The following is a 25440-nucleotide window of genomic DNA, read 5'->3' as shown; positions in this document are numbered from 1 at the left end:
TATGCACTTAGAGGATTATTTGCTGCCTAGATATACATAAAAATACCAAAGGTTTTTTTTTTTCTGAAAAAGAAACAGAAGAGAATGAAGAGATTGTAAATAAAAATTGAAGTAGTTAGAATTACTTATTACTGGTTAAGAATTATAACATAATGGAAGAGACTTTTTTTTTCCCAACTTTCAGCCAACATTGAAGCTGTGTAAAAAAGTTTCCTTCTTTCTAATTTAAAACCTCATTTTCCTCTGAGGGTCTCTGATCACATTTAAAGAGTTTAAACAGCAGCATTGGTAAAAAAAGCTGGAATCTGAACCTCTGGGACTCCACCTCCAGTTCAGGGACTTAAGAAGGTGAGATCAAACTTCCCAGCTAAAGTAGTTTTCTGGCTCTTCTCTACAACTCCTACATAATACCTAACAGCACCTTGTCCACTTCCCTACCCAGGTAACTGAGATTCCTGCTCTGTGGGAAGAATCCTGACACTACACAATGCAAAGGAGACAGGATCAACCATTACATGAACGTAGGATCAATTTTACTTTTGCATCTTCACATAGAATTGCTAATGGCTGGCTCAAAGTGTTGACAAGTTTGTTCAATAATTCATGTGTCCTGTTCCTCTCTAGTTAAACACATTTTCAAAGTAAGTTAAACAGGAACAAGCGACTCCTGTTCCAGCATAAGATTGTCCACAAATGGACACAATACAAATCTGAGTTAAAACTGTTGTGATTAAAATAATGTGTTACCTCAGTTCAGATTAATTTTTCTGTGTAGACAAGTCTTTACCGAAGGACAATGACTGAAATGGTGAATTAAGTCTGCAGTCCTGCAAACTACTTTTCTTCAAATATCTGTAGTCACAAATATTATGTGTATGTTATTATATGTTTACTCACATGGTCCATATATGAGAAAACAGAATTCAATTACAAGAAGCAATCCAGATCTGTGGTAAAAATCATCCCACCTTTCACTTGCCCACTGTCACAAGTCATATTGAGGTAACCCACCGCTGCCTCAGTGGTTAATGCTGATTTAGGAAATCTAGTGCTTGGCTTCTCAGTATTAGTGAACTGCACACCAAAGTATAGAAGTTACTACCTATATTCTTCATAATTTTGCCATTTCTGAAGTAAAAGAAGCAGCACATAAAAATCTCACCACTTTCTGTGATGCTATTTTATACAACACTGCCAACCTGTTATTAGCCAAAAGATAGCTTTGTTTATGAGTTCATACTTAAAATCAGACAAAACGTCGTCCTGAATACCCTGCATTACTTTCTGGAAATATTGCAGTAAGTACCAAAATTCCACAAAGCTTACAGGTTAAGTACACACTAGTACAGTCTCTGCTGTTAGAAGCCAGTGAGGCTTTCCTTCAGCTCCAAGGCAAAGGATTTACAATATTAGGGATACTAACAACCCAAGATACATTTGCAGCATAAAGCATTCTGTAAATCAGTGTGTTACTGTTTGCTCAGAAGAGTGTGTGATACTCTCAACTTCTACTTTCAGTACTTGTGCAGAAAATAACCACAGTTCAGGTGGCATTTGGGTATTTTGTATTTCAGAACTAGCAAAGCAATCTGGTGACATGGTCATTGCTATGGTAACTATACTTTTGTAGTGAACATTGAAGTAAATAGGTACATAAAACATGTATAAGTTGTCACTATGTAAGTTACTGTTGCCCTGGGGCTGCAATAATTTCCTTCCTTTAAAATCGTTAAATCTAGCCATAAATACTTGGTATCTCTCAATGTCCTATTATTTCAATAAGATGACAAGGCTCCTCTTACATAATATAGTGCAAACACACAAGCACATCAATTTATCAAAATAGGAACTTTTTGAAGAAGTAATTTATTGACCTGTAAGTAGCAAAGCATGAACAGGCTTCTGGCCTGCATAAAGAAAACCACTCCAGGTTTGCACTCAGGCAAAGTTGAGCTGTTGCAGAAGGTTTGGAATGTTAAGGAAATTTCTCCATTTCTGGGAAATACAGAGCCATTTTCAGGAAGACACCAATGGACCTTTTCAAGTCTTCCCCTTATTCTTTGTCTCCTCCTCTCCTCAAATAATCAACCAACGGCTAAGATGTGGAATTAAAAAAGGAAAGGCTGGACCCTGCCTCCTTCAGCAAATAGCAGTAATGAGAAGAAAAAGGTTTTGGCCTCCTTTAGTGCTCTGCCCTTCAGCCTAAAGAATGTTTGGCCTAAGGAGGTCCTCCTTTTGACCCAGCAGAGCAATCTAACATCACAGTTACCTCTTTCATTCATAAACTTGTCTTGGAACAGTGAAATGCAAACCTAATAGGCAGTTTAACACAAGCTTCTCACAGACAGTGACAACAAGCTGATACTCAGAGAAGAGAAGCTCAGCTGTCTTTCAGTTTAGACCAGTAATCTGCTGAGCAGATATCCAGAGGGACCAGTCCAGCCAAGGCACAGGATGAAGGCAGGCACTGACCTGACTGACAGGTCGAGTGGATCCCTTGGGATCATCTCCTTGGGTTAGGTTACATGTATGTCTTGGAAGTCTTACATTTAGGAAATAAAGGGGATAGTGTTTTATGGCAGCTGCCTGATATCATCACAGCAAACAGATTAGCCTGGCCATGGAGACTGGAAGGCCTGCACAGGTACCAGTGATGAGGGAGCCGAGTAAGTCTTTTACAAAACATCTACCAATGTATTTCCAGTGACTCGATCAACATCAACAGACATATTTTTAAACTAGAGAATTCATCTACTGCAAGAAACCCCCTAGAAAATAAGTAATTTTATGTGTGATGAGAAAGCATCCACCTTATTGTATCATCAATGTTCTGGTCATGACTCCAGTGCCAATATTAAGGTCTGTTTTCCACTGACAGCAGATATCTGACCTCTGCTTACTATGAAAAATACCAATCAAAACCTCACAAGTTTTGAATGCACTTTCTGAGAATGTACAATAATTTTACTCATGAATCCACTGGCAACTCCATCCTTTACCACATACACAGACTGGCTACACCCAAAAGGTTTAACAAATGTCAAAAGTAATTATCATTTGAAATTTGACATTCAGGCTATATTTAGAGATGGAATTTCACACAAACTACTCTTGATTGTTTTATCAAATTAGTCCAGAAGAACTAGAGCAATGCAGGTAGCTCTAATATGGGATCACTAAAATGCTAATTACCTGTCAGTTCTTGCCTCATGATTTTATAGACTGCAAAAATTTAGCTCTGAAAAAAGAAGCTCAAGGACTGCAGTTTGGTTCCTTGCTTCCAGATCGACTGTCTCAAATTACATCCCTGTCCAAAAAAATAATGTGGCCTTTTCTCTAAAACAACCCCCATGTCTCTGCTGCCGTGGCTACCCTGTACAGAGGGAACCTGAGACACAAGTCTGAAAACGGGGGCCAATAGGCAGCAAGACCTCCATCTTCCTCCAGCAGTAAATTCCTTGATCAACCCAGGCTGGAATATGCAATGTCACATTAACGTAACTCGTCAATCCCCTCTGCAGAGGCTTTGTTCATCAGCAAAGCTCTCACTTCACTGTGCTGTTCTGCTGATAGAGAAGTCACACACGTAGAGGTTAACAGGTTGGTGTCCTGTGCCTGTTTGCCTTATGCTTTGTTATATTTGAAAACCTGTTCTTATAAGTCAACACCAATGCAAAATGATTTCAGGTTGGTACTACTTGAGAGAGAATTTTTGCATTGCTATTTAATCCTTGGGGTTTTTGTTTGGAGTCCATGTATGATGCTTTTAAAAAGCCATAATGATGATGATAATAATGATGATGACATTATCACTATCACTGTATAATACATAAATTACTACTAACAATACATTATATAGATACAATTTCACACGATTTTATATTATATATAATAAAATATTATTAATAATAACAACAGAGAAATAATTTACATCAAGTCAATATACAGTAAAAATCTGTACAAGCCAATAACTTCAGTATTAAGAACTGCAAATATGCTATAAGAATTTTGAAATCCAAAAGCATGAATATAAATTCAGAAAACCCAGGGTTAGGTTTATATCCAATCTAATTACATTCAGATAAAAGATAGACAAGCAAGTTACCCAAAAACATAATTCCCAGCTAATTCAGTATGCCAAACGCTAAAATATTTAAGTAATAACAACAGTTATTAGGTAGTTTTATTACAGAATACCTGATCATTACTATTCTCAACAGTAGGAGTGAGATACCTCCCTGACACACAACTCTTTCATGGTGCTCTTGTGCTGACAGAGGACCAAGTCAACAAAGAGCAACCTACTTCTCACAGATCTTGCATCACACAATCCCTGCTGTCACAATAAAGAGAAGCCCAACCTTCTTTGCCTTTGCTCTCCTGCATAAGACTAAGGTGTAATACAGTGTATTCTTAGCCCACAATCTTTCACTCAATTCTGCTAGAATTCAACAGTTGTTCTAAAACATGGGGACTACTATTAAAAGTTGCTGGAAGTATTCATGCAAAAAAGCTGAAAAGATTGACAGTGAATTTTTTTACTTATACAGCAAAGACTAATTTGTATTTTACGCTGTTTCAGCAGTCTCTAACTGTTTTCTTCAAAATCACTGGCTCAGTGGCACCATATGGAGCATGTTGAACTTAAGATACCAAGAATGTGTCCAAGATATATCTCGCTCCAGTGTGTTAAAACATTCCACCCTGCAGCTGTCATTATAGGAATATAATTCATACTCTAAAGTTTAAAGAAAAACAGTGTAGCTTACCATGCTTACAAAAATATAAGATTCTTTTGGTTCCAAGTAACAGTCAGTAAACGGAAAACAGTTAATCTTAAATACTGCTGTCTGAAATATTTGTAATTTTAACTGATCGTGAACTGCTTAAATTGTGCTTGATATTTAAGACTATAATATTTAAGAAAGCAAACCAGAAAAAAATCTATACTGAAGGGACTTGTATATCTAGCCTTAGCATAGACCACCATAACTGCTTCTTCTTTTCCATTCATTGCATTTCTTCTAAAAATTGGCATATGGGATTACAGATCAAAAACCTTCACTGCATTGTGAAATGGCACTGAACAAGCGTATTATCACTGTTATGACATTTCACCTCTCTGGTCATTACTTCTCCAGTCTTTTGTTTGTTATCTCTGTTTAAAATGTAAGTTTCTCAGGACAGGATATGCTTCTTACTCTGTTTTGTACAGTATGTAGAACTGCAAGCCACCTATAAAGTTAACTGCTGCAGTAATAAGGGTAGAAGACAGCAAGAAAAAAAAGAACACATTATGGTTTCCTAGAAAAGCTGTTTTGGGATGGACACAATATTCAAATAGTTAATTTGCAAGCAAGATTCCTCAGAAAAGGTTCCACAAAACCATTCTAACATGTCAACCCATCATACATTCTGTATATGACATGTTTCAGAGAAAAACTATTTTAGAGAATTTAAAAATTTTATTTGTACGATTTTTCATACACCTCTGTCTGCAAAGTCAGTAAGTTGTATGAGGCTCAGAGTGTTTTAGAAACCTCCTAAGGTTATCCCACAGCAGCTTACTGATAAATGGTGAATGTGCAGGTAAGGCTTAATGCCCTGGGTCCTTCGTGGGCAGGCAGTGAGCCGTGTGTGCCCTGCAGGCAAGTGGGGGATCTGCCCTGCACAGCCCTGCCAGTCTCCATGGACAGCCATTCAAGGAGCAAAGACACTGGCACGGCCTGGGCACTGCATGCTTAGTGTCTCCAGCCAGTATAATATGAAGGAGGCATTTCATATTTGCAGAGATTACTGGGGGCAGGAACATGTAAGTGTTCTTCCCAGGCTCATTTATTACAGTAGGATGGCAGGTTGGGACAGCTGAGCACAGAGGGCTGTTGAAAGAGAGCAGTAACTCAGTCACAAGTACTTCTGCAGACCTTTTTATACTTTCCACAGAGCTGCAACAGGCAATGTAAGATCCACAGAAATGTTTGAAAACATGGAATTAAAATAGGAAAACATTGCAGGGTTATATATTTGCACCCCTGGCTGTGGCTGGGTATGATATGTTTGATTCCAGAAAAATGAAATGCAAGAAGTGTACAAGAAAAATAAGTGGTTTAGGAAATTCAACTTACTTGGATGCTGATTTAAATTAGGAACATTGTCAGGGCAGCTTAGCACAGACAAAATTAGTCCCATTTCAAACAGTTTGCAGGATGAGTTAGATATATTTCAAATCCACTTTTGTGAATTTTATCTACATCAAGTGTAATTTTTCTTACTCATAATCCTGAACAACGGTTAATTGCAAGAGATCTTATTAAAAGACAAACAAAACAGTAGCACTGAAAATAATTTTCAATTCTAATTAAAAGAAATGCATTAAAAACTTCCACATATTGTATGAATTACTCAGTCTCTCCATCCCCTGACAAAATCATTACTGTACCATTGAATATATAAGATTTTGGAACAGAAGCATTAGGGGGTTTGCTTTGTGTTTCATTACAAGAGACACTGGTCTAAAAGTTACCTTGAACAACATCCACATGACAGAATGTCTGCATAGCTTACTCCTGAATTAAGTTATTTTCCTGGTCTAAAAACATTGCTCATTAACCTAGTAAATACTATTCTTCTTCTCTCACTCTAAATCTATGCAAATGCCCTTCAAAGTAACTAACTTCTGTTAATTTATGTTGCAGTATTTTAAACAGTGCATTTTTAAAGTCCAAACAGAAATACAGCAAAACTGTTGTTTAAGAATGGTAGAGGTGAAGGTGGGCTAAAAAGTGATAATTGACATTTAACTTCCTAAAAGAAACATCTCTGATGGAAGACATGAAAAATTAATAGATATGGTTTGAATAAAGTCTGGTACAATGAAGACCCTCCCCTAAAGTACTCGATATCTTTACTATAAATGAAAAGATAACTTTGGGATGAGTTACATTGTTACTTCCATGCTGACATAAAAATTATCCCAAGAACACAGCTGAAGATGATGTTAACACACTAAACACTTTGATCTTGCTTTTAGCTTGCTCTACCTGAAATATATACATGCACTGCTCATCCTGGGACACCGAGCTCTGGTTTGAAATGTGAAAGAAATCCACCTGCAAGTGGAGTTAATATGGACTCCCAAAACGTACGGTTTCTACGGCATAGCCGCAATAATGCGCCCCCCTGCCACCCTTCTCCACCTTAGAACACTCCCAAGTGTGCCCACCCACCCCTCAGATAACACCTGTTCAGAGAGGGGTTACAACTGGCCAGCATAAGCCTGGGCACTTCTTCAGTGCTTTTCATGAGTTTAGATTCTAGAAGTAAGATATTTGGTTCCAGATGATGAGTGTTCTTTTTTGAGCAGTGAGATTCAGTAGTTTGACTCATTATCGTAATTCACATGTACCAAGATGCAGCTCCATCCAAATCTGGCATTTACTTTGATGTTCAAATCAAATGCACAGTGTTTGGCAACTATATATGCAGAATTTAAATTGGCTGATCCATTTATCTGAAACTGGTATGTGCCCAAAACCACTCACAGATGTATTTCCTGCTTTAGTAGAAATTCCAACAAGAGGAAAAAGACATGCTAATCATAGCTGCTCTGAAATAACATGCATATCAAATATTGTATGTTAGGACCATCTGACTATTCATCCACACAGGTCATACATGTTTCAAAAAAAGTCAGAAAAAACCTGATGGTAAAAGACCCTGCAATTCCATGAATTTTCAGATATTTTTCTAGTTGTAGAAAGGTCCTCCTTACAGAGCCATCAGGACTGTCTCAACAACACACATTTTATGGCTACAACTTCATTTTTCATGAAAATTCCAGTTCTTTTAAGAAAAGAAAAAATCTTGCACAACCTGGAGAGGTCAACAGTCTGACAGACAAGATAAAAATGCCCTGGTCTCTCAGAGGAATTCCAGAGCAGAAACACACTTTATTAAAAGAGATCCTAAAGCAAATCTAATTCTGTGAGGTCTTCTACCTGCCAGGGATCAAAGATCCCTGTCCATAGCTTGGCTTCTCCGATTTACAAAAGTAGAATCCTTCAGAAGAACAGCCACAGAGAAAGAGAAATGAACATGCTGTTGACTGGCACCTGCAGACTGGCTTAGACTCAAAGAACAATAATATAAAGATGAAGAAGTAGAATTTCTCCATTTCTCACTAAAAATAATGAGCTTCCCTTGAATCAAGATCCATCAATCTTTAGCACCAGAAAAATTTAACATAAAACTCCCAAGTCCAGAGATATGTGGCATATTTTCCAACAGCCTATTCAACTAGCAAGGCTGTCTGTGCCTTGATAACAGAACATCTTGAAAAGTATCACAAAGGACAGGTTAATTGGGGATCCCAAGGGTCTTCCACTGGAATGTGTCCCACCTTCCCATTGCCTCCAAGTGAGTTTCTCAAATGCTAAATGTTTTTGCTTATTGACAAGGACATCCCAGAGCCTGACGGGGCAGGAGAACTGGCTCCAAGGCTTGGACCAGAAGCTGGTGGCTGGTTCCTTTGTAAGGATGGAGGGGATGCCCTTCTCCTTAGCTGTGGGTGGAAGGAAGAAGCTTTCTACATGTGAAAATGTTGCCTCCAAATGAAATGAACTGAAGATGAGGAACACAACTTTTTGCTGAATTTAAGTTCAGAGTAGGGAGTCCCTCTACACAGTTAGAAAACTAACCAACAAACAGTTTGATGTATTTCAAGATTTCTACTGTCCCAGCCATTAGACTGCTACAATTCTCTCCTGTAGAGGAAAGCTCCTTCACCTGGAAAGCACTTCAGCATGGAAAGCCAACTGACTCATGCACACATTCCCCTAATGCAACTGCATGTGGTGCTGGTTTTGACACAGCACACAAGGAGTCAAAGGAGGGGCTGAGGACTGAATGTTATTTATCACATGGATTAACAGGAGTTTTATTAAAGTGAAGGTTTAGTGGATCATTTCTCTGTAGAATTAGAAAAAATTAAAATGTAATGACTAAGAGGGTTAAATTCTGTTACCTGAGAACAAAAACCTATAGAGCAGAGCAATTTCTCCACATTGTTTCCTTGGGAGGTCAGTACTTAAACAAATGGTATTGTAAGTCAGAATATGACCACTAAACCTGAAAATATAGCTTAGAAAGACACTTCCATATGGCTGCAAAATTATTATGCAAAGGCTGCTGTAAATGGGGTGGCTTAAATTTATAAATAAGGCAAGTTTTTAGAGAGCAGTTAGTGCCTTTGGGGAAACCATGGATGCTTCTATATATCTTTCAGATATGTTAGGTATCTGCAATTGTATTTTTTGTAATTCTTTTACAAGCTTATTTCCTGTCTTTATGACATTTTAGAAATTAGTAAAATACTTTTGCAACTCTTACATATATTTATGACCCATTGCATAAGCTTCACAATATAGTGCACATTTAGCTTTCCATTTAATGTCACTTGCAAGAAGGATAAATAATGTTTTAATTGTATAATTAGTAAATGTAACCAGTGAAAATGTCCCATATTATGAACTCTAATGTTTTAACTCTAAATTCTAATTAAAATTAAAATATAGATTTTAATCAGTAACAATTTAGCCTAAGTCAGTTCTAAATACCTTCAACATATATGTCAATGCATGAAGGAAAAAATCTTTTTGCATTAATTTACTTACACACAGCAACTTTTCAGTAGTCTTAAGGGAATGTCAGTGAGTTACATTTATTCTTATAAAATCTACAGTAGGAATCCCAGTGACAGAAGATTATATAACTGATTGGAAAGAAGAGAGGGTTCAAATGCCTAGTTTTGCTCTTCTTTGTTGAAGAAAATCAGAAAAATAAAACTAGTTAATAGATTTGTAATCAGATGTGAAACTCTCTCGATGGAATAAAAGTATAATATGAGCTTTATGAACAGAGTGAAGGAAGGTGTTGACAGGGAAAGAAAACATGAGAAAAAACCAAGGTTGAAACTGTAGTTTTCAAAAAATAGTGCTATGTAATATTACAGAAAAATAGGTTAACATAATAAAGATACTGACAATTCTATTCAAAACCCCCAAACTATGTTTTCGAGATTTTGAACATCATCACAGACTTATTACTGGCTCCTTGATTATCCTTCCCTTTTCAAGAACCCTTTGTTCAGACTCAAATTTATATTTGTTCAGACTCAAATATATATAGAAGCATCAATACAGACCCTTTACATTAAAAATGGCTTTTATATAAAAACCTCTGTCCAAGAACACTTAACAGCTGTTATCTGAACTAATCCACGCATAATAACTAAATTCAGCTAAATACCTGCAGATAAAACTTTCTGGATGGCTGCATATATAACACATCAGAATAAAAAAGGATATTGCTGTAAATACTATGCATTTAAGTCAGTCAATGACCCCAACTGTGTTTCTTTGCTGTATTGCCTGGGAGACCCTAACAGTATTGGCTGGTTAGATCTGAGGAAACAGAGAAATTATCAGGCTTTCCTTTCAAAGTCCTTTGTAGCACCAGGTATTATCCTCTCTCCTAGTCAGATCTGGTGATGAAGTTGCCTGAGAAGGTTGGACCAGCTCAGTGATTCAACAGTAGTCCACCCCACTGAACTCACTCTTGCTACAGACATAAAATGGCTGGATCTGAGTAAAGGGGCAGATGACACGATGTGATAAGGGCAGGTGAGAGAGGTCTGCACCAGCTCACACTTCGATGCTATCCATGGGGATAACATGGCACTGCACGGACGACCCATTGTAAGGACTGTCTGTAACAAGGGGAGAATCCCCAGCATATATTGGCATAAAAGGCTTTAGCATGACCTAACAATGCTCTAAACAGAAACTGGCTACACCTGCCCCAAACAGAGGTTCAAATGTGGGGGCACTGAACTAACCTTAGCTGGGTTGGAAAACAAACCTTTATTGCAACTTACGCATTTCACCTCCACTGTCATCTGCAAATATCTGTGAATTTACACTAATTTAGAGAAATTTATCTGAATATTTCTGCCTCTATTCATCTAGCTCTTACTAACTGTATAACTCAATTTTAGTCATCCTCTTATTTTTTGCAGTTCTTAAATTATATATTAGATACTATATATTACACATTTTTTGCCCTAGTGATCTGATTATCGAAAAGGCTCATGCAGTTTCCTTTTAAAAGGCTTTCAGAGACACACAGTAATATTACACTGAAAGCCAAGTTCTGCAGGTTCCTCCAGACAGGTGAGTTTTGTCCAAAATGCATCCAGCAGCTGACAACATCTCAGGACACTTAACTGAAGAAAAGCACCAGAAGTCAATTTTGCTTGTTCCTGGCTCTACTCCTGCTGTGTGACCTTCGGCAAAGAACCTTTCAGTTGTCCACCTGTAAACCAGACAAGACTACACACCCACCTTATTGGTTTATTCTGAGCTTTAATGTTTATGAAGCGTTATGAGACGCTCTGGGAAGTGCTACAAAGTGAAAAGGGTTATCAATCATTGTCAGGAAAACATGAGCTGCTGAAACACAGTGGAATCTGCCTTCCTTTCTCACAGGACACGTTCTGTCTTGTGCTGCACACTCTCCACTGATCACAGTCTTGTAAGTATCTGAACACTGCAGAGCATAAGGAAGGATAAATAACCCTAAGCATTCTATGAGACTATCAGGAAATATTTTTAGTTTTAAGAAGTGAAGTCTGTTGGAAAATAAAAACTTCACTTCTAAATACCTGCTTGTTTTCCATAACAGGAAAGACATTTTTTGAGATAGGATTCCTAAATTGGTTAAATATCTAGCCATCAGCTGAAAGCAGCACTATATATAAATTTAAATACTTGGCTCTCAATTTTCCTTTCATTCATAATGTACTAGGGAAACTATACTAAAATAATTACTTGCTTATTACTCATGAATTTCAGTGCAGCAGCTGAGACAATGTAGATAAATAAGATGATTAATTGAGACAGAATGAATCACAACAAAATATGTTGTTGTATAAGGTATGATTAACTCCACAGTGATTCATATCATTTCAGATAACAGGGCTTTTATCAGAAATGGCTGCAAGGTTGGGAAATGATTTAAAAGCATTTTATCTTAGAGAGCCACTGCAGTTCACATGGGAGGGAAAAAAAAGAAAAAAAAAAGAGGAGAGAAGGAGAAGCAGATTCAGTGTCTGCAGCTGAAATAGCCTTGGGCTGTTTCAGCATCCTTCCCACAGCACATCTTTGCAACACGCCACTGACATTATCAACCTCCCCTGTGCTAGAGACACTCTCATTTTTCAGATGGCCACAGTTTATTAGATATTCCAAAACTGAGAAAGTTAATCCTATGACAATAGGATAACATATTATTGGCTATTAAGGAGCAATATTACAAAGCCATAGCTGCCCTATAATTGAAAACACAGTACCTGCCCTAAGAAACAGGCATCCAATTCTACAAAGACATCAAGGAAAAATAATATTTATTTTTCTTCCATTAAGAATTACAATTTTTAATTCCCAGGCTTCCTCCAAAGACTTTGCAGAAATCTTAAATGTAGGATTTATAAAAAGAAAATACTCTCTGTTTACCGCAGTTTAGAAAAGCCAACACCAGCAGCAGCTGACCTTAAAAACCTCTACCTGTTAAAATAGAAGGAAAGATGAGATGTCTCCTTACAAATTTTTTTCCCATGTGTACTTAATAAACTAGGTCAGAATATCTGACTATGATTTTTAACTGCACTGCAGACTCCCTGTAGGAAACTGTGCAAACCTCAGTCTCTCACCCAGTCTATGAGCTGAAGAAAATTACCCTCACCTGTGGGGCAACTTTCTGAGAACTTCTGAAAGCATAACAAAAAGAAAATACTGAAATGCAAAACACTGACACCCAACTTAATTTCATTTAAGATGATTAATGTTTCTGAAAACTTAATTGCAAATGAATGGAGATGTAGAAGCTAAAGGCAAAGGTTGAACCTCTAAGGATGGGAGTTTGCAAACAACTACTGACTGAAGATATCTGCTCAATATGGACCAGGCCCAGTAAGCTAAAACTCCCTGTTTTTAAAGGGCTTCTTATGCAACATACATACAAATTAACATGACAGTAAAATGAGCCTCTTCAAGATATTCAGTTTCAAGTATAATGTAGTCTTTGCCTTTCACTAATAATATCAAGCATTCAAGAATAATTGTAAATGTTTACTTGTAGATACTCAAACAGAAACATCAATTTGGTGATATTTACAGCATGACCAGCCATCCTTTGCTATGTTTCTTACTTCTTGGTCCCATCTGATACAGAAGAACTGACTGAAATGTTGCTCTCTCATTATTTATTGAAAGTCAAACTGTATTTTCTTTCTTCTACATACCAAATTTCATCTGCCACCTGATTTTCTCCTGACTCTTACTGCTTAATAGTCTCTTCAGAATCAGACAACTCAGCAATGTGAATGGACATTCAGGTGGCTGTGGAAATTTATCTGCTAGGTCTGGAAACAGTAGCAACTGCACAATGGAAATTCAAATCAATTCAGTTATGCCATTATCAATGCACTAGTTTGAAAAGAATCACCATGAGGCTCATTTATATTATGCAAGTGATTATGTCTCACTAAAGATTCTCATGGGCTGTGGGCAGGTTCCTAAGCCTGCAGGTATCAGTGTGGTCCCAGGTGATAATGCAGCAGAGCGAATCTGCAGGTGGGACTGAAGGTTGTTCGCAGTGTCATATCTTAATGTAATATATGAAAAGATGTGGGGTGAAAGTTGTTTACAGTAACAGCAAGGGAATAAACCAATTTGTTTGGAAACTGTCATTTAAGTGTAAATCCAAGTGTGTTAAACATAACTTATGCTAGAAAACTTAGCAGCATTTCCATTCGCTCCCCTGGTTAAAATAAGCACAGAACTACAGACTAATTGCAAGTTCAAAACTCGGAGCATGTGTTAACCTCACCAACCCTCCCCCCAAACCCTCAGCTTAATATTGACTATTCTTCCTTGCCCACTAAAGAGAATTTTCCATGTCAGTAAAGAGACTTGCCTTTATAGAGGCATACAAAGGGTCTTAAAGGCTGTGCCCAAACCATCTGTATTTGTAGGGATCTTTCTGTTAGTACTTAATACCTCACTTGAAAATATTCTAAATAAAGGAGGCAAAACGTGCCATTTCAGTATAACTGTGAAGAGGTAATGATGGCAAGACCCACTTGGTATCTTTTTCTATACAAAGGCACCAATCTCTTTAAGGCTCAGGATTTCTAACTCCATAGCAAGTTATTGCTATTGCTTCTTAAAATGTACAAGTCTTGCACCCAACCTGCCTTCTGTTCAGTACATCTGCTGTCACACCAGCATCAACTTCCCCATGACCTCGGAGATGCGTCTGTCTTTGCAGAACTTCAATGTACAGTCCTGTAATTAATTTGTTCAGAGACTGGGTGTTCAGAAGTAACAGCTCACTACACTAGAGAGGATAAGGAACTAATTTCCAAGAATAATTATTATCTTAGTTTTCTTTATTATATCTGTACTTTAGAAAAAGTCACAATTTCTTTTCCACTTAAGCTCCTCAGCTTCTACTGATGGCTGACTCTGTATAGCACAAGTTATATTGTTGGCTTATGGTTTTTTTCTAAAGCCCTGGATGTGGAGCTCAGCTCGTCTGTGAGTTTCTAAATTCTAAGATTTCTCAGCAATGTCTTGCCTACACATAGCAAAAGAACCCAGAAGATCTTTACCACATCAATATAAACAAATATTCCTCTGAGTCATGAATTGGTGCCATATGCAGGGATGAATCATGTGAAAGCCTTGCAGTGTCCCTTGAATTCTGAAGAAACTGCTATCCAGCTGCACATCCAAAAATACACAGACTGTTTCCCCCCAAAAGTATTTCCTTCCCTGAGGAGATGCCATTGCAACTCACATCTTTTGGGGAGACTGGAAATTTAATTCAGATTCCTGTGCCCATTATTGACTTTGTCGGGTCAAATATATCAGAGACATGAAGCTTCATCCCTAACTGGGAAAGTGGAAAGAGGTCTGGGAAAGAAGTATGTAGAAATTTAGTGTCCTTTACTTGCCTAGTAAAATTTCTGTGTAGGAAACACTCCACAACTCTGTGCAATGATGGCACTTTCAAAGCTTTCCCTCCTTTGACCATTCTGTTACTGAAAGTTATTTTGAGTTGTAAAATACGTATTCTAAGGTGAGCTTTTACAGCCGAATTAAGCAGCAACTTGTGACAAAGCAGTTATCATCAGGAGATAATTGACCTTATTTGAGAGTTAAGCATCCTGAGGCAAAGTAGAGTGTGCTTAATTCTGGCAGGTTAATTATCCAGTGATTATAGTAGCTTGGAAGGTATTACTGCTAAGAACCATTTGCAAAACGACACTATTAAAAAAACCTTAATTTAATAAAAATTAAAAGCAATGACAATAATCAAGTTCTCCAGTCATGTCTTGCTACATAATGACTGCAGAATGGCCCTAATTGGGTAGCAGCAATGACCATATAATTATTGCTTTCCTGAATGTTCTGTACTAAATTTATTATATGAAGTAGAGTTAATAAATATCAAAATCCAAGAAAAGATGTTTAGGTAGTTAAAAAAGAGATTTAAACAAATTATCAAAACATCAGTGGTCACTGAGTTAATGCTGAAACTGATGTATTTTCTTAGTTGCTGCCATGTCTCCACTGCAGTTAAGGGTATGCTGGCCTTTACATTCTAAACTAGAACATTTATTCAGAGAGTTTTATAACCCGCCCATTTTAATTACCATCCGGCTGAAACTTGAAATAACCAATCTCCATTCAGATGTAAATTTTTAAGTAGAAGATGTAATTTAAAATCACTTTGCCAATTGTTTTTAGTTTAGGAAGGGCAGTAATTTGGAATTTTGCTGCACTTGGACGTTTTTGTATTACTCAAAAAAATAAACAGCTCAGTGCTTAACAACAGAATTGTATTGGTCTATAATGTGGAGTAAAGATAAATATAGGGAAGAATAAAAATTGTGTCTAAGAGTATTGTTTGTACTAATAAAGTAACAACCACACCACTTAGTATGCCTTGCTTATATGTTAACTTATGCATTTACACTGACGGAAAACGTAAGAAAAAAGGAAAGGAAATCCCACTAAATGGGCAAAAAGTTGGCCAGCTGAAGTGGTGCACTGTAGTCAACAAAGGAGGAAGCTACTACAAGGCAGAATATGTCAGAGTGAGCTTTCCCTTGAGTTTTCCAACTACCCTTTACCAAAACCATATGCAGAGAGCAGCAATACTGACAATCAGAAAACACAGCAGCTTCTCCAAACTAGAAGGACATCATGCCAAGAGTGTGGTTTCAAGTTATACAGAAAGACAAGAGAATAAACCACTGCAAATAGCATTTCAACAACTCAAAAGCAGCGTATATGGCCAGCTCATATGGCAGGAAGGAGAGACTAAAAACTGACAAGGGTTTCATGATTAGTATAAGGAACAAAAAGGCTGGCACTCTAAAGTATTCCTATATATTGTACTGCCAAGTTTAAGGATGAAGTTTAATTAGTATCTATTACCCTGAAAGACACCAAAATGCTTCAGAAATTATACACAGAAAATACAGTGAGGATTTCAACTTTAAGAAATACAACAGTCCTATATTATATTTTAAGACAGCAGGTGAATAATACCATAACAAACCGAAACCACAGAGGAAATTTACATAGTCTGAATATAATTTCTAAAATTGGGATGTCATCTGTATAGTGGACTATTGCTCATAAATTATACAAATATACAAAAAGTAACAACAAAGTTTTAATCCCAGAAGTTTCCATGAAGCCCTTCTACCCCAAAATGGACTAGACTTAGTATTACTTAATTTTTGAAAACTGGTACGATTTTTCCTGTTGATATTCCACTGTTATTAAATCAAAATACTCAGTATCATCTTTGTGAAGATAGTATCATGAAAGATATATAAAGATAACACTTAGGAATAGCATCTGGAAAACACTTTTTCTGTATAGTTAACTACAGTAAAGAAAGGTTTCCCTTATCCCACTGCATTTACAAGCATTGCTATTTCCTTTGTTTTAAAAATACCCATTTTTCATTTTTAAAGTCCTGTATCTGTGACAATGCTAGCCCCTAATGTGGGCATGTGGAAAACAGTTTGAAAACTGACTTGTGTTGGAGCAAGTCCCTGTGTCACAATCAGGAATAACCACTGACAGAATTTGCTTTTCCATAATTTTCCTGTACTTGTGTAGTTATCTTGAGTGACAAACACGCATTTCATTTAGGTGTGTCACACTTTCCAAGGCTTTTTTCAACCTTTTCCTGCTGAGCAAACCAATAAATATTTAAGAACACTTTCTAAAGTGGAAAAAAAAATCGAAAAGTGGTAGCATTATGATGAATGAAATCTGATTTAATTTGATCTATTAATGTGGACTTCCAGGCAGAATTTCATGCAATCTGTTTGCCAACTTGCATAGCAAAGATAAGACTTCCTTGGCCAGACTGCCAGTCCATCTACAATAAAATAACTGAGAACCTCTTAAACCAATTATCTATTTTTACTTTTGTCCTTCCACTTCAGCCCAAACAGATATCTTCGTCACAGAAAACGCCATCGATAGCGGCAGTGTGGGTATGGAATCAGGTGACAGAAGCTCAGTTGCAGCCCTTCATACCTCTCCTTCCAGCAGACTTACCTTCAGGGTGAGTAGATCATGCACATGGCCAGTTATTACAAAGCACCCAATGTCTTGGGTATTTCTTACTAGAATGAGCAAGTTGTAAACCTCTAACAGGCCCAGTGACCACAGATATAATTTTGCAGTGACACCTCACATGGTCAGATTCTTTCCCTTAAAAAAGGAGCAGGAATCACAGGTTGAAAAAGCTCTCCAAGATCATTGAGTTCAACCTTTGACTGATCACCACCCTATCAACTAGACCATAGCACAAGTGCCGCATCCACTCGTTCCTTGAATACTTCCAGGGACGGTGACTCCACCACCACCCTGGGCAGTTCATTCCAATGCCTGACAAGCCTTTCAGTGAAAAAACTCTTCTTGATGTCCAGGCTGAGCCACTCCTGGCACAACACGAGGCCATGTTCCGGGGAAGCAGGCTCTGAGACACAAACACCTTGGTGCAAGAGATACAAATCCTTCAATTACTTACAACTCACCGTTTCATTTCCAAAAAGAACGTCGACGTAAGGCATGACTTTCATCATTGGCTCTTTGTAGAACTGGCTAATAAATGGTGCAGACAGATTCAAGCTGAAGATCTTGTTGTTGGCAGAAGCCTGAGTAGCCACTTTTAATACTGCTTCTGGTGACACCGTCAGGAAGAATCCCTGCAAGCATCCCAACAAATAGTATGTTACTGATTTCATATGCTGTTTCCATAAAGACTCCCCCAACCCACATTGTCATACATGTGAACAGATAACAACCTCTGGGAAATACCGCTTTTCCGTTAAGCTATTAAAGAGCTGACAAACAATCTGCATATGCCTATCACAGACCTCCAAAACTAAACATAACTCCCCACCTACCTCTGCATTCCATCTAGCACACTCTCCCATGGCAGCTAAGACTAATGTTCATATTTTAAAATGTGATATAATTCTAAAAGCTCCTTTGTAGTAACAGGGTCAATCAGACTGTGCTGTTTAATTCTGAAGTCCAGTATGATGGCTCTATACACAGCAAGGAGACTAATGAAATCCTTTGCCTGAAAAATTACTACCTTGATTACAATAAAGGTCTTGAAATGCTGAATTTGTAGCAGTTATTATTTTGCAGGAAAAAGCTAGGGGTTTTCACATTTCAGCATAGGTATTTTACTTGCCCCCCTTCTCTCCAAAATATTTTTTTTTACTCAGAACATCAACATTCAAGTAAATATCAAAGGTGAAACAAAATAAACAGAACTCAACAACAAAGGACTACTAGTCTACTAAATTGTGAATGCTGATTTCAACCCTGTATGAAGAGCAGTTCAAAGCTGCCATTTTGAATTTAGCATTGCAGAGGATTACCTCAACCACAAATGTTCCAGGAACCATGTAAAGATCCCTTACAATTTCAGTAATCTACTAATTAGATAAAGGCTTAATCTTTGCACTACCTAAACAAATTTTCTGTATTTTGTTTTTATAACCTTAAAAGTGATTTTAACAGCTGTTCTCAAAACCCAGTGAATAGCAGCAATTTTCAAGCATGAGCAGCAAGTGTTAAATTTAAGGCCAGCGATAACGTCTAAGGCACAGTAATAAACAACTCTGAGGAGGGTCTGACAAATAAAATATCATCTCAGTCTCTCTATAATATCACCACCAAGACACACTAAAAGGTGCAATAGTGAAACAGTCTCATTTTCCAGTTTTTATCCACATGATTATGCCTTTGAATCACAGAATATCTGTATTGTTATCCTGCATCCTTTAGTTATCATGTCATCCTAGGCATTCTACTCACTGGAAAAAACAATATAATGAAAAGTCTTTAATGAAAAGTCTTTTTAATCCACAAATTAAAGACTGCTTCAAGAGTTTATCTATTTATTTCTCCTTACTCTACACTTCCCAGTCTAACAAATACATGATTGACTTAAAAACCTGGGCACAATTCGCTCCTTGACAATGAAAGCCCAAAGGGCACAAGAATCCTACGCGTGTTGTGGAGTTACTCAGCACCTGGAATGACTGGAAGCCTGGAAACATCCAAGCTGCTTTGCTATTTTTACGTTTGGAAGAATTAAAGTGAACAGTTTATGTAACATCTCAAGTCCACAGCAATCTCTACCATCTTTTAGTTTTTCCCTTAATGAACAGGGATGGATTTTTAAAAAAACTGTTCCAAACCCAGAACAAAAACCTTTCAAGGGTAACATGTTGCCAGCTGTGGATAAATGACACATTGCTCTAGTGGTCTACATAAATAGTAACCTGGTCAAATAATTAGGCTTCTTACCAATTCCAGGCTGAAAACTTCATCTGAGCAAAAATACATCTGATTGTAATTTAAGGTACAAAACACTATCCCCATGAAATTTAACTTGGGCCTGCATCCAACTCCCTTTTCTTTGGAAAGGCAACACAAAGGTACAGAGATACAGATAGGAGAGCTGGCTTTTCAGATTCTGTAAAGTAAAGGCCAGGAAATCTCAAAGGCCACAGCTCTGTCTTCTGGGTTTCCTAAAAATCACTTCTGCCATTTAATTGCATTCTTCCACGACTGCTTATATTTTTATTTAAATAATTGTTTGACATTAAAACATCTAGAAATTAAGTTGTATATATGAGAATTCTTTGCCAAGTATAACATTTCTTTGCAAAATGAAGTTGTAGCAGAAAATCGACAGAGTGGAATTAGCAAAGTAGGGAGAAAATGTATAAAATCCGACCTGAACAGATCTGGTTTTAAAGAAACCTCATTCAACTACCCTCCTCAAGTATTTAAATTGAGTTTGTCTTTATTTTTAGTGGAATTCCAATTGCAGTTATGAGCAGTATAGTTACAGTAACCCAGCTTCCTAAATTTGAATTACAACAGACCACCCTACTGCAGCATACTAGAATTGTGTGCAGGAATGAACTGCACTAAAACAAACAGGTTTTCTTGTATCTCACTGGGATTCAGAGCAAAGTTGCTCTGTGCCTTCCCTAGAACCTCAGCCCGCCGGCTCTTGCAGCTGCCACAGCTTTTGTCAGACAGATGTGTACAAAGGAATGCCTAACCCAACTACTCCTACCTGCTCTAACAATTAACTGTTAGCCAGCATCAGCTTTGAGTAGGAGAATAAGTGTATTCTGGTATCACTTACTGTATTTCACTAGTATTTCACTTTGCATTTCACTAGTAGGAAGTTCTATTCCCACTATCAAGAAGGGTAAAAGGCTCCTCAGAAGATATTCTACACCTACCTACACACCTTAGTCTGTTTTGGGAACCTATTTACCCTGAAAACCCAGAGGTACTTTAAAACAACCATGAGAAAAATACCTGTAATCAAAGGACGACACAGTTAATATACAGAAATTCCAACGGCCTGGAAAACCTACACTGCATAGGAAAATGAATTTACTGTGTTTTGTGAAAGAAGGGGTTGTGGGTTGACAGCCATCTCAATATGAGCCAGCAGTGTGCCCAGTTGGCCAAGGAGGCCAATGACACCTTGGCCTGTATCAGAAATAGTGTGGTCATCAGGACCAGGCAGTGACAATCCCCTGTACTTGGCATTGCTGAGGCCATACCTTGAGTCCTGTGTCCAGTTCTGGGCGCCTCACTTGGAAAAAAACACTGAGGTGCTGGAGCGTTTCCAGCAAAGGGCAACAAGGCTCGTGAAAGGACTAGAAAACATGTCAGGAGGCTCAGGGGGGACCTCATCACTCTCTGCAACTACCTGAAAGGACACTGTAGTGAGGTGGGACTGGTCCCTTCTACCATGCCTCCAGTGAGAGGATCAGAGAAAATGGCCTAAAGCTGAGACAGGGGAGATTCAGATCAGATACTAGAAAAAAAACTGTTTTCACTGTTAGGGTGCTCAGGCATTGCAATAGGTTGCCCAGGGAGGCAGTGGAGTCACCATCCCTGGAGGTGTTTAAGAGGCTTCTGGATCTGCTGTTGGGTTATGTGGTTTAGGGGTTACAGTGACAGTACTGGGTTGAGGGTTTGACTTAATGATCCTTAAAGGTCTCTTCCAACCTTGATGATTCTATCATAGAAGGACACGTGGTAATTGGGCACTGCAGTCACAGAAGGGCAGCAATACTGTACTAAGAAACCCCATTAAACATTAAAGGCTATCAGACATACCAGCAGCAAGCAGCATTCCCTTGGCGTGCACTGATTGAGACTGAGTACACCAGATGTTCCTGCTTCATGATGTGCCACTATTTTCTGCTGCTCAAATGTAATGAGTGTCTTTTCTATGCCAGGAGGAAGCTACCACTGTACCACAAGCCAGAGAGCAAGGCTGAACCAATACATACACCAGGAAAATAGACTGAATTCTGTGTATGCGTGTTCCTACGTACACATGCACAACACCAATACTGTTCTTATGTGCTGTAAGCAGTCCTTTTATATAAATACAGCCCTTTGGTGGAGGAAAAAACACATTTTCCTTGTGGGATAGAGAGAAACAAAAATGAAGAAATGAGAAAAGCACATTAGTGTATTGCAGACAGATCGCTATGGGAGATCCAGTCACTTGTTTGTACCTTAAGAGCTTTTAGAATTCAGTATTAAGATGCACATGACAGCAGTGGACAAAGTCAATTGAGAATATCATATTAATCTCACTTTTACAATATTCAGGAATTTTGATGCACCTTTTAAAATAAGCCAGGCTACTGTGAATCTTGGATAGTCTTTTATATTGAATTTTTGAGGTTTTTTTGTAGACACTTGCATTACTCTGAAAGGATTTGGTGAGTTTACACACAAGCAATTTGTCTTTGAAATCCATCTCTCTCATTTTTATCACACACAGACCTAAAAGGTTTCTTCTGTCTACACTAAGCTCTTATAGTATGAGAGATTGCAGATGTGAGGGCAGCAAATTAAGCATGTCCAAAGTGTCAGCAGCACAGAATCAGAGAGTGTTGAAGAGGTGACCTCATGAAGCCAGCACAACTCTGGCTTTGGTGAAGGTAATTCTGTATAAGGTGTTCTGTCCAAACTGAGAAGCCTTGCTTACACTGAATTTGTCTGGATTATGTGCATGGAATGTTTGCACAATTAAGACCAAGACTTTTTGTTTTCTTCCAAGTCAGTATTTCCAAACAAATTCAGGGCAAGATGATAACAAATAGCTTTGCAATTTGAGATTTATTATTGTTTAGTAGCACAGAAACAATGTTGTCTTTAGAACAGAGATAATAAAAATTAGAATTGCTTTCAAATCTGCTATCTGCTAAAATGCATTTGCCCTTTCTTTTTTCTAGCTCGTTCAACTTTCCTTGACACTCCCATTTGCAGAGTGGATTACATGAAAATAACTTTATCATATGAATGACAGGATTTTGAACCATGGTATTCTGAGCTGATTTTGGAATGTCATTTGGTAACAATGTAAAATCAATAAATTGCGAGCGTGAATCAAAATATTTAACTTTCAGAAAAACATATACAACAGTCTGCTGCCATTTAAGACAGATTATATTCTGCCAACATGAAAGGAACACATTTAATCCAAAATTATTTTATAGCAAGCATTTACATAAAAATGCAATTACGATGACATCACACTCTCATCCATCTAAAGGGTGGAATTTTTCAGGCACACAAAGTTTGACAGTTACGTAGTGACAGTCCTGATAAATACTGTGATTCAGTAAAGTCCTACAGAAATCATCTGACTTTAAGTGTGCTGGCAGTTCCAGCCAAAGAGTGAGAGTGTTGAGTTGCCAAAAGAACTTGCTCCATTACATGACAGACACAACCAAGCCAGAGTTTTTGGACCTGGTTAAGCTTCCTGTTTTCTGTACACAAAGAGAACTTTGAGGCACACACTTGGGCAGAAGAGAGTTCCCTCAGCTCTGCTCTGCCATCAGTCTCATCTGTTGCAGTCTAGCAGAAATACCAGGGCTTGGAAAGAGTGAAGCTGCACCACATGGCAATTCTTGGGCTGGAGAGTGAACCAGTAGGTAACTGCTTCAGACAGAACTCACACAAGGCTTCCAGGTGCCCCTACAATCTAAGAGCCTGAAAGACTTTCATATTCCAGCTCCTGAACTGCCAGAGCACAGATGGGGTGCAGTCCATGTCCCACCCACTGTGAGACATGGCCATGAAATCATCTTCCTTCAGAACAGGAACCAGAAGGAATCTACCTGGAATGTTAGAGCAAAAGCTTTTCATCTGCCTTAGTACTTATGTGAGTTTAGAAAAGCAGGGAACCATTTAAAAACTGCCTTTAACATTGAAACATCTGAGCACAATACTTGGAATGTGCAACACTGTCAAGGCAGCAGATTTACTGACCCCTCACCTCCTGGAACTTCAAGTTTTGAGCATTTATACTGGCAACTACTCCTGCTTGAAATTACTGTTAAATTATTTTCCTTGCTGAGATTTGACAGAATAGTCATGATGGTATAAATATTATAATATGGAGAAAAAACCTCCATAAATAATTAGCAAGCCCCCACAAATTAAATAATCAACATGACCTTTACTAATAAACGTGCATGTGCTTTAGGTAACACTTTACTTTCTCTGGAAGGGCAAAAGCTCTTTATAACTATCCACTTGGGAAATGTTCAGTCTGTAACAGTGAAATACTTAAACTTTGTTTTCATCCATGTACCTGCTCTTCTGTAACAGGTAATTTAGGAATTTAAAAAGTATCTACACAGTATCAATTGCATTTTGGAACTATATTTTATCTCACAGTGATCAGCAAGCAGTTACTTAATGAAGCAAAACTCCCTGCTTTTTGTCCAGTTCCTACTGGAGACAGTTGTTTTAAATCATGAAGCAAGGACAGCAAGAATGCAACAATTTCTCTGAGTAATTGTTTTGGCTTGTTCCTGTATGCATTGTTTATTTTTATGAAAGTATTGCTTTATAACGGGAAAGTTACTAAGCCGTAAACTATTGTTTTATCATTCCGAGTGGCCAGTGTTTCTGGTTTTGATAAAAGCCAAGTTTCAAACAGTTTTCAGAAACAGAGGAAAAAACCTAACTGTCAGTAAATGTGCTTATATTGACCGTGACATTTTCCTCTGTGATGGTGCCAACGTGTCAGAATGAGAGGATTGCTTTCAGACTTGAACAGCTTCTTTGTTGCTGAAGTGAACTCTGATTGCTGCCATATTAGTAACTATCAGTTGCAGAAAACTTCCAATATCTGGCAATAAACCTTAAAGAAAGCAATTATTTTATGCATATATTAGCAATTTACTTTCCATTTTAATTAATTTGGTAATATATTTCAATTCTGGTAACTACTGACTAAATTAAGGACTCTCCAGGAGTTCTTCCAACTTTTATTTAGGACAAAATATTTGTGTGACTTCATCTGTGAGATGTACACTCACAGAGTGCACAGATAAGAACTTTAACAATGAGGCAGAGGTTTAAGCACAAGAGAGCAAGAGAGCAGTAATATGCCCAGCTTAGGTGTAGAGAAACGTCATCCCCAAGAAAAACATTCTCCTATTTGCCTGAAAATTACAAAATTAGTTAGGATCTTATTCATCTTGCCAAAATGAGCTTAAGAAGATGGTTTTACACAGCTCCCTGAAGTCTGACCCTCTGTGAGGAAGCAAAACCATTTCTATCTGTTCTCTCAAGTTCTGTGTATAGTTTTACATGAGTTTATTAAGCTCAAGGAGTGAGATATATATATTTAATTATACTGAATTTATAACAAAATTTTGGAGGAAGTACTAAACATCATCTGGGAGACACAAGCCTAGAGATT

At 37.8% G+C, this 25440-nt stretch overlaps 1 protein-coding gene across 3 annotated transcripts in view; it reads right to left on the bottom strand.

Annotated features, from left to right (window-relative positions):
* Window positions 1-25440, bottom strand: part of ADK (adenosine kinase) — a 270131-nt gene that overhangs the window by 59632 nt on the left and 185059 nt on the right. For all 3 annotated transcript variants that reach the window (XM_071564265.1, XM_071564266.1, XM_071564264.1), the window contains exon 7: window positions 18188-18358. In XM_071564265.1, the coding sequence (XP_071420366.1) occupies window positions 18188-18358 (171 nt within the window). The remainder of the gene's footprint in view (window positions 1-18187; window positions 18359-25440) is intronic.

This window comes from Pithys albifrons, chromosome 9 (assembly GCF_047495875.1).
Source record: "Pithys albifrons albifrons isolate INPA30051 chromosome 9, PitAlb_v1, whole genome shotgun sequence".
Taxonomy (NCBI): domain Eukaryota; kingdom Metazoa; phylum Chordata; class Aves; order Passeriformes; family Thamnophilidae; genus Pithys; species Pithys albifrons.
Note: the sequence above shows the minus strand (reverse complement) of the source record. Positions and strands in the feature narration are given on the sequence as shown.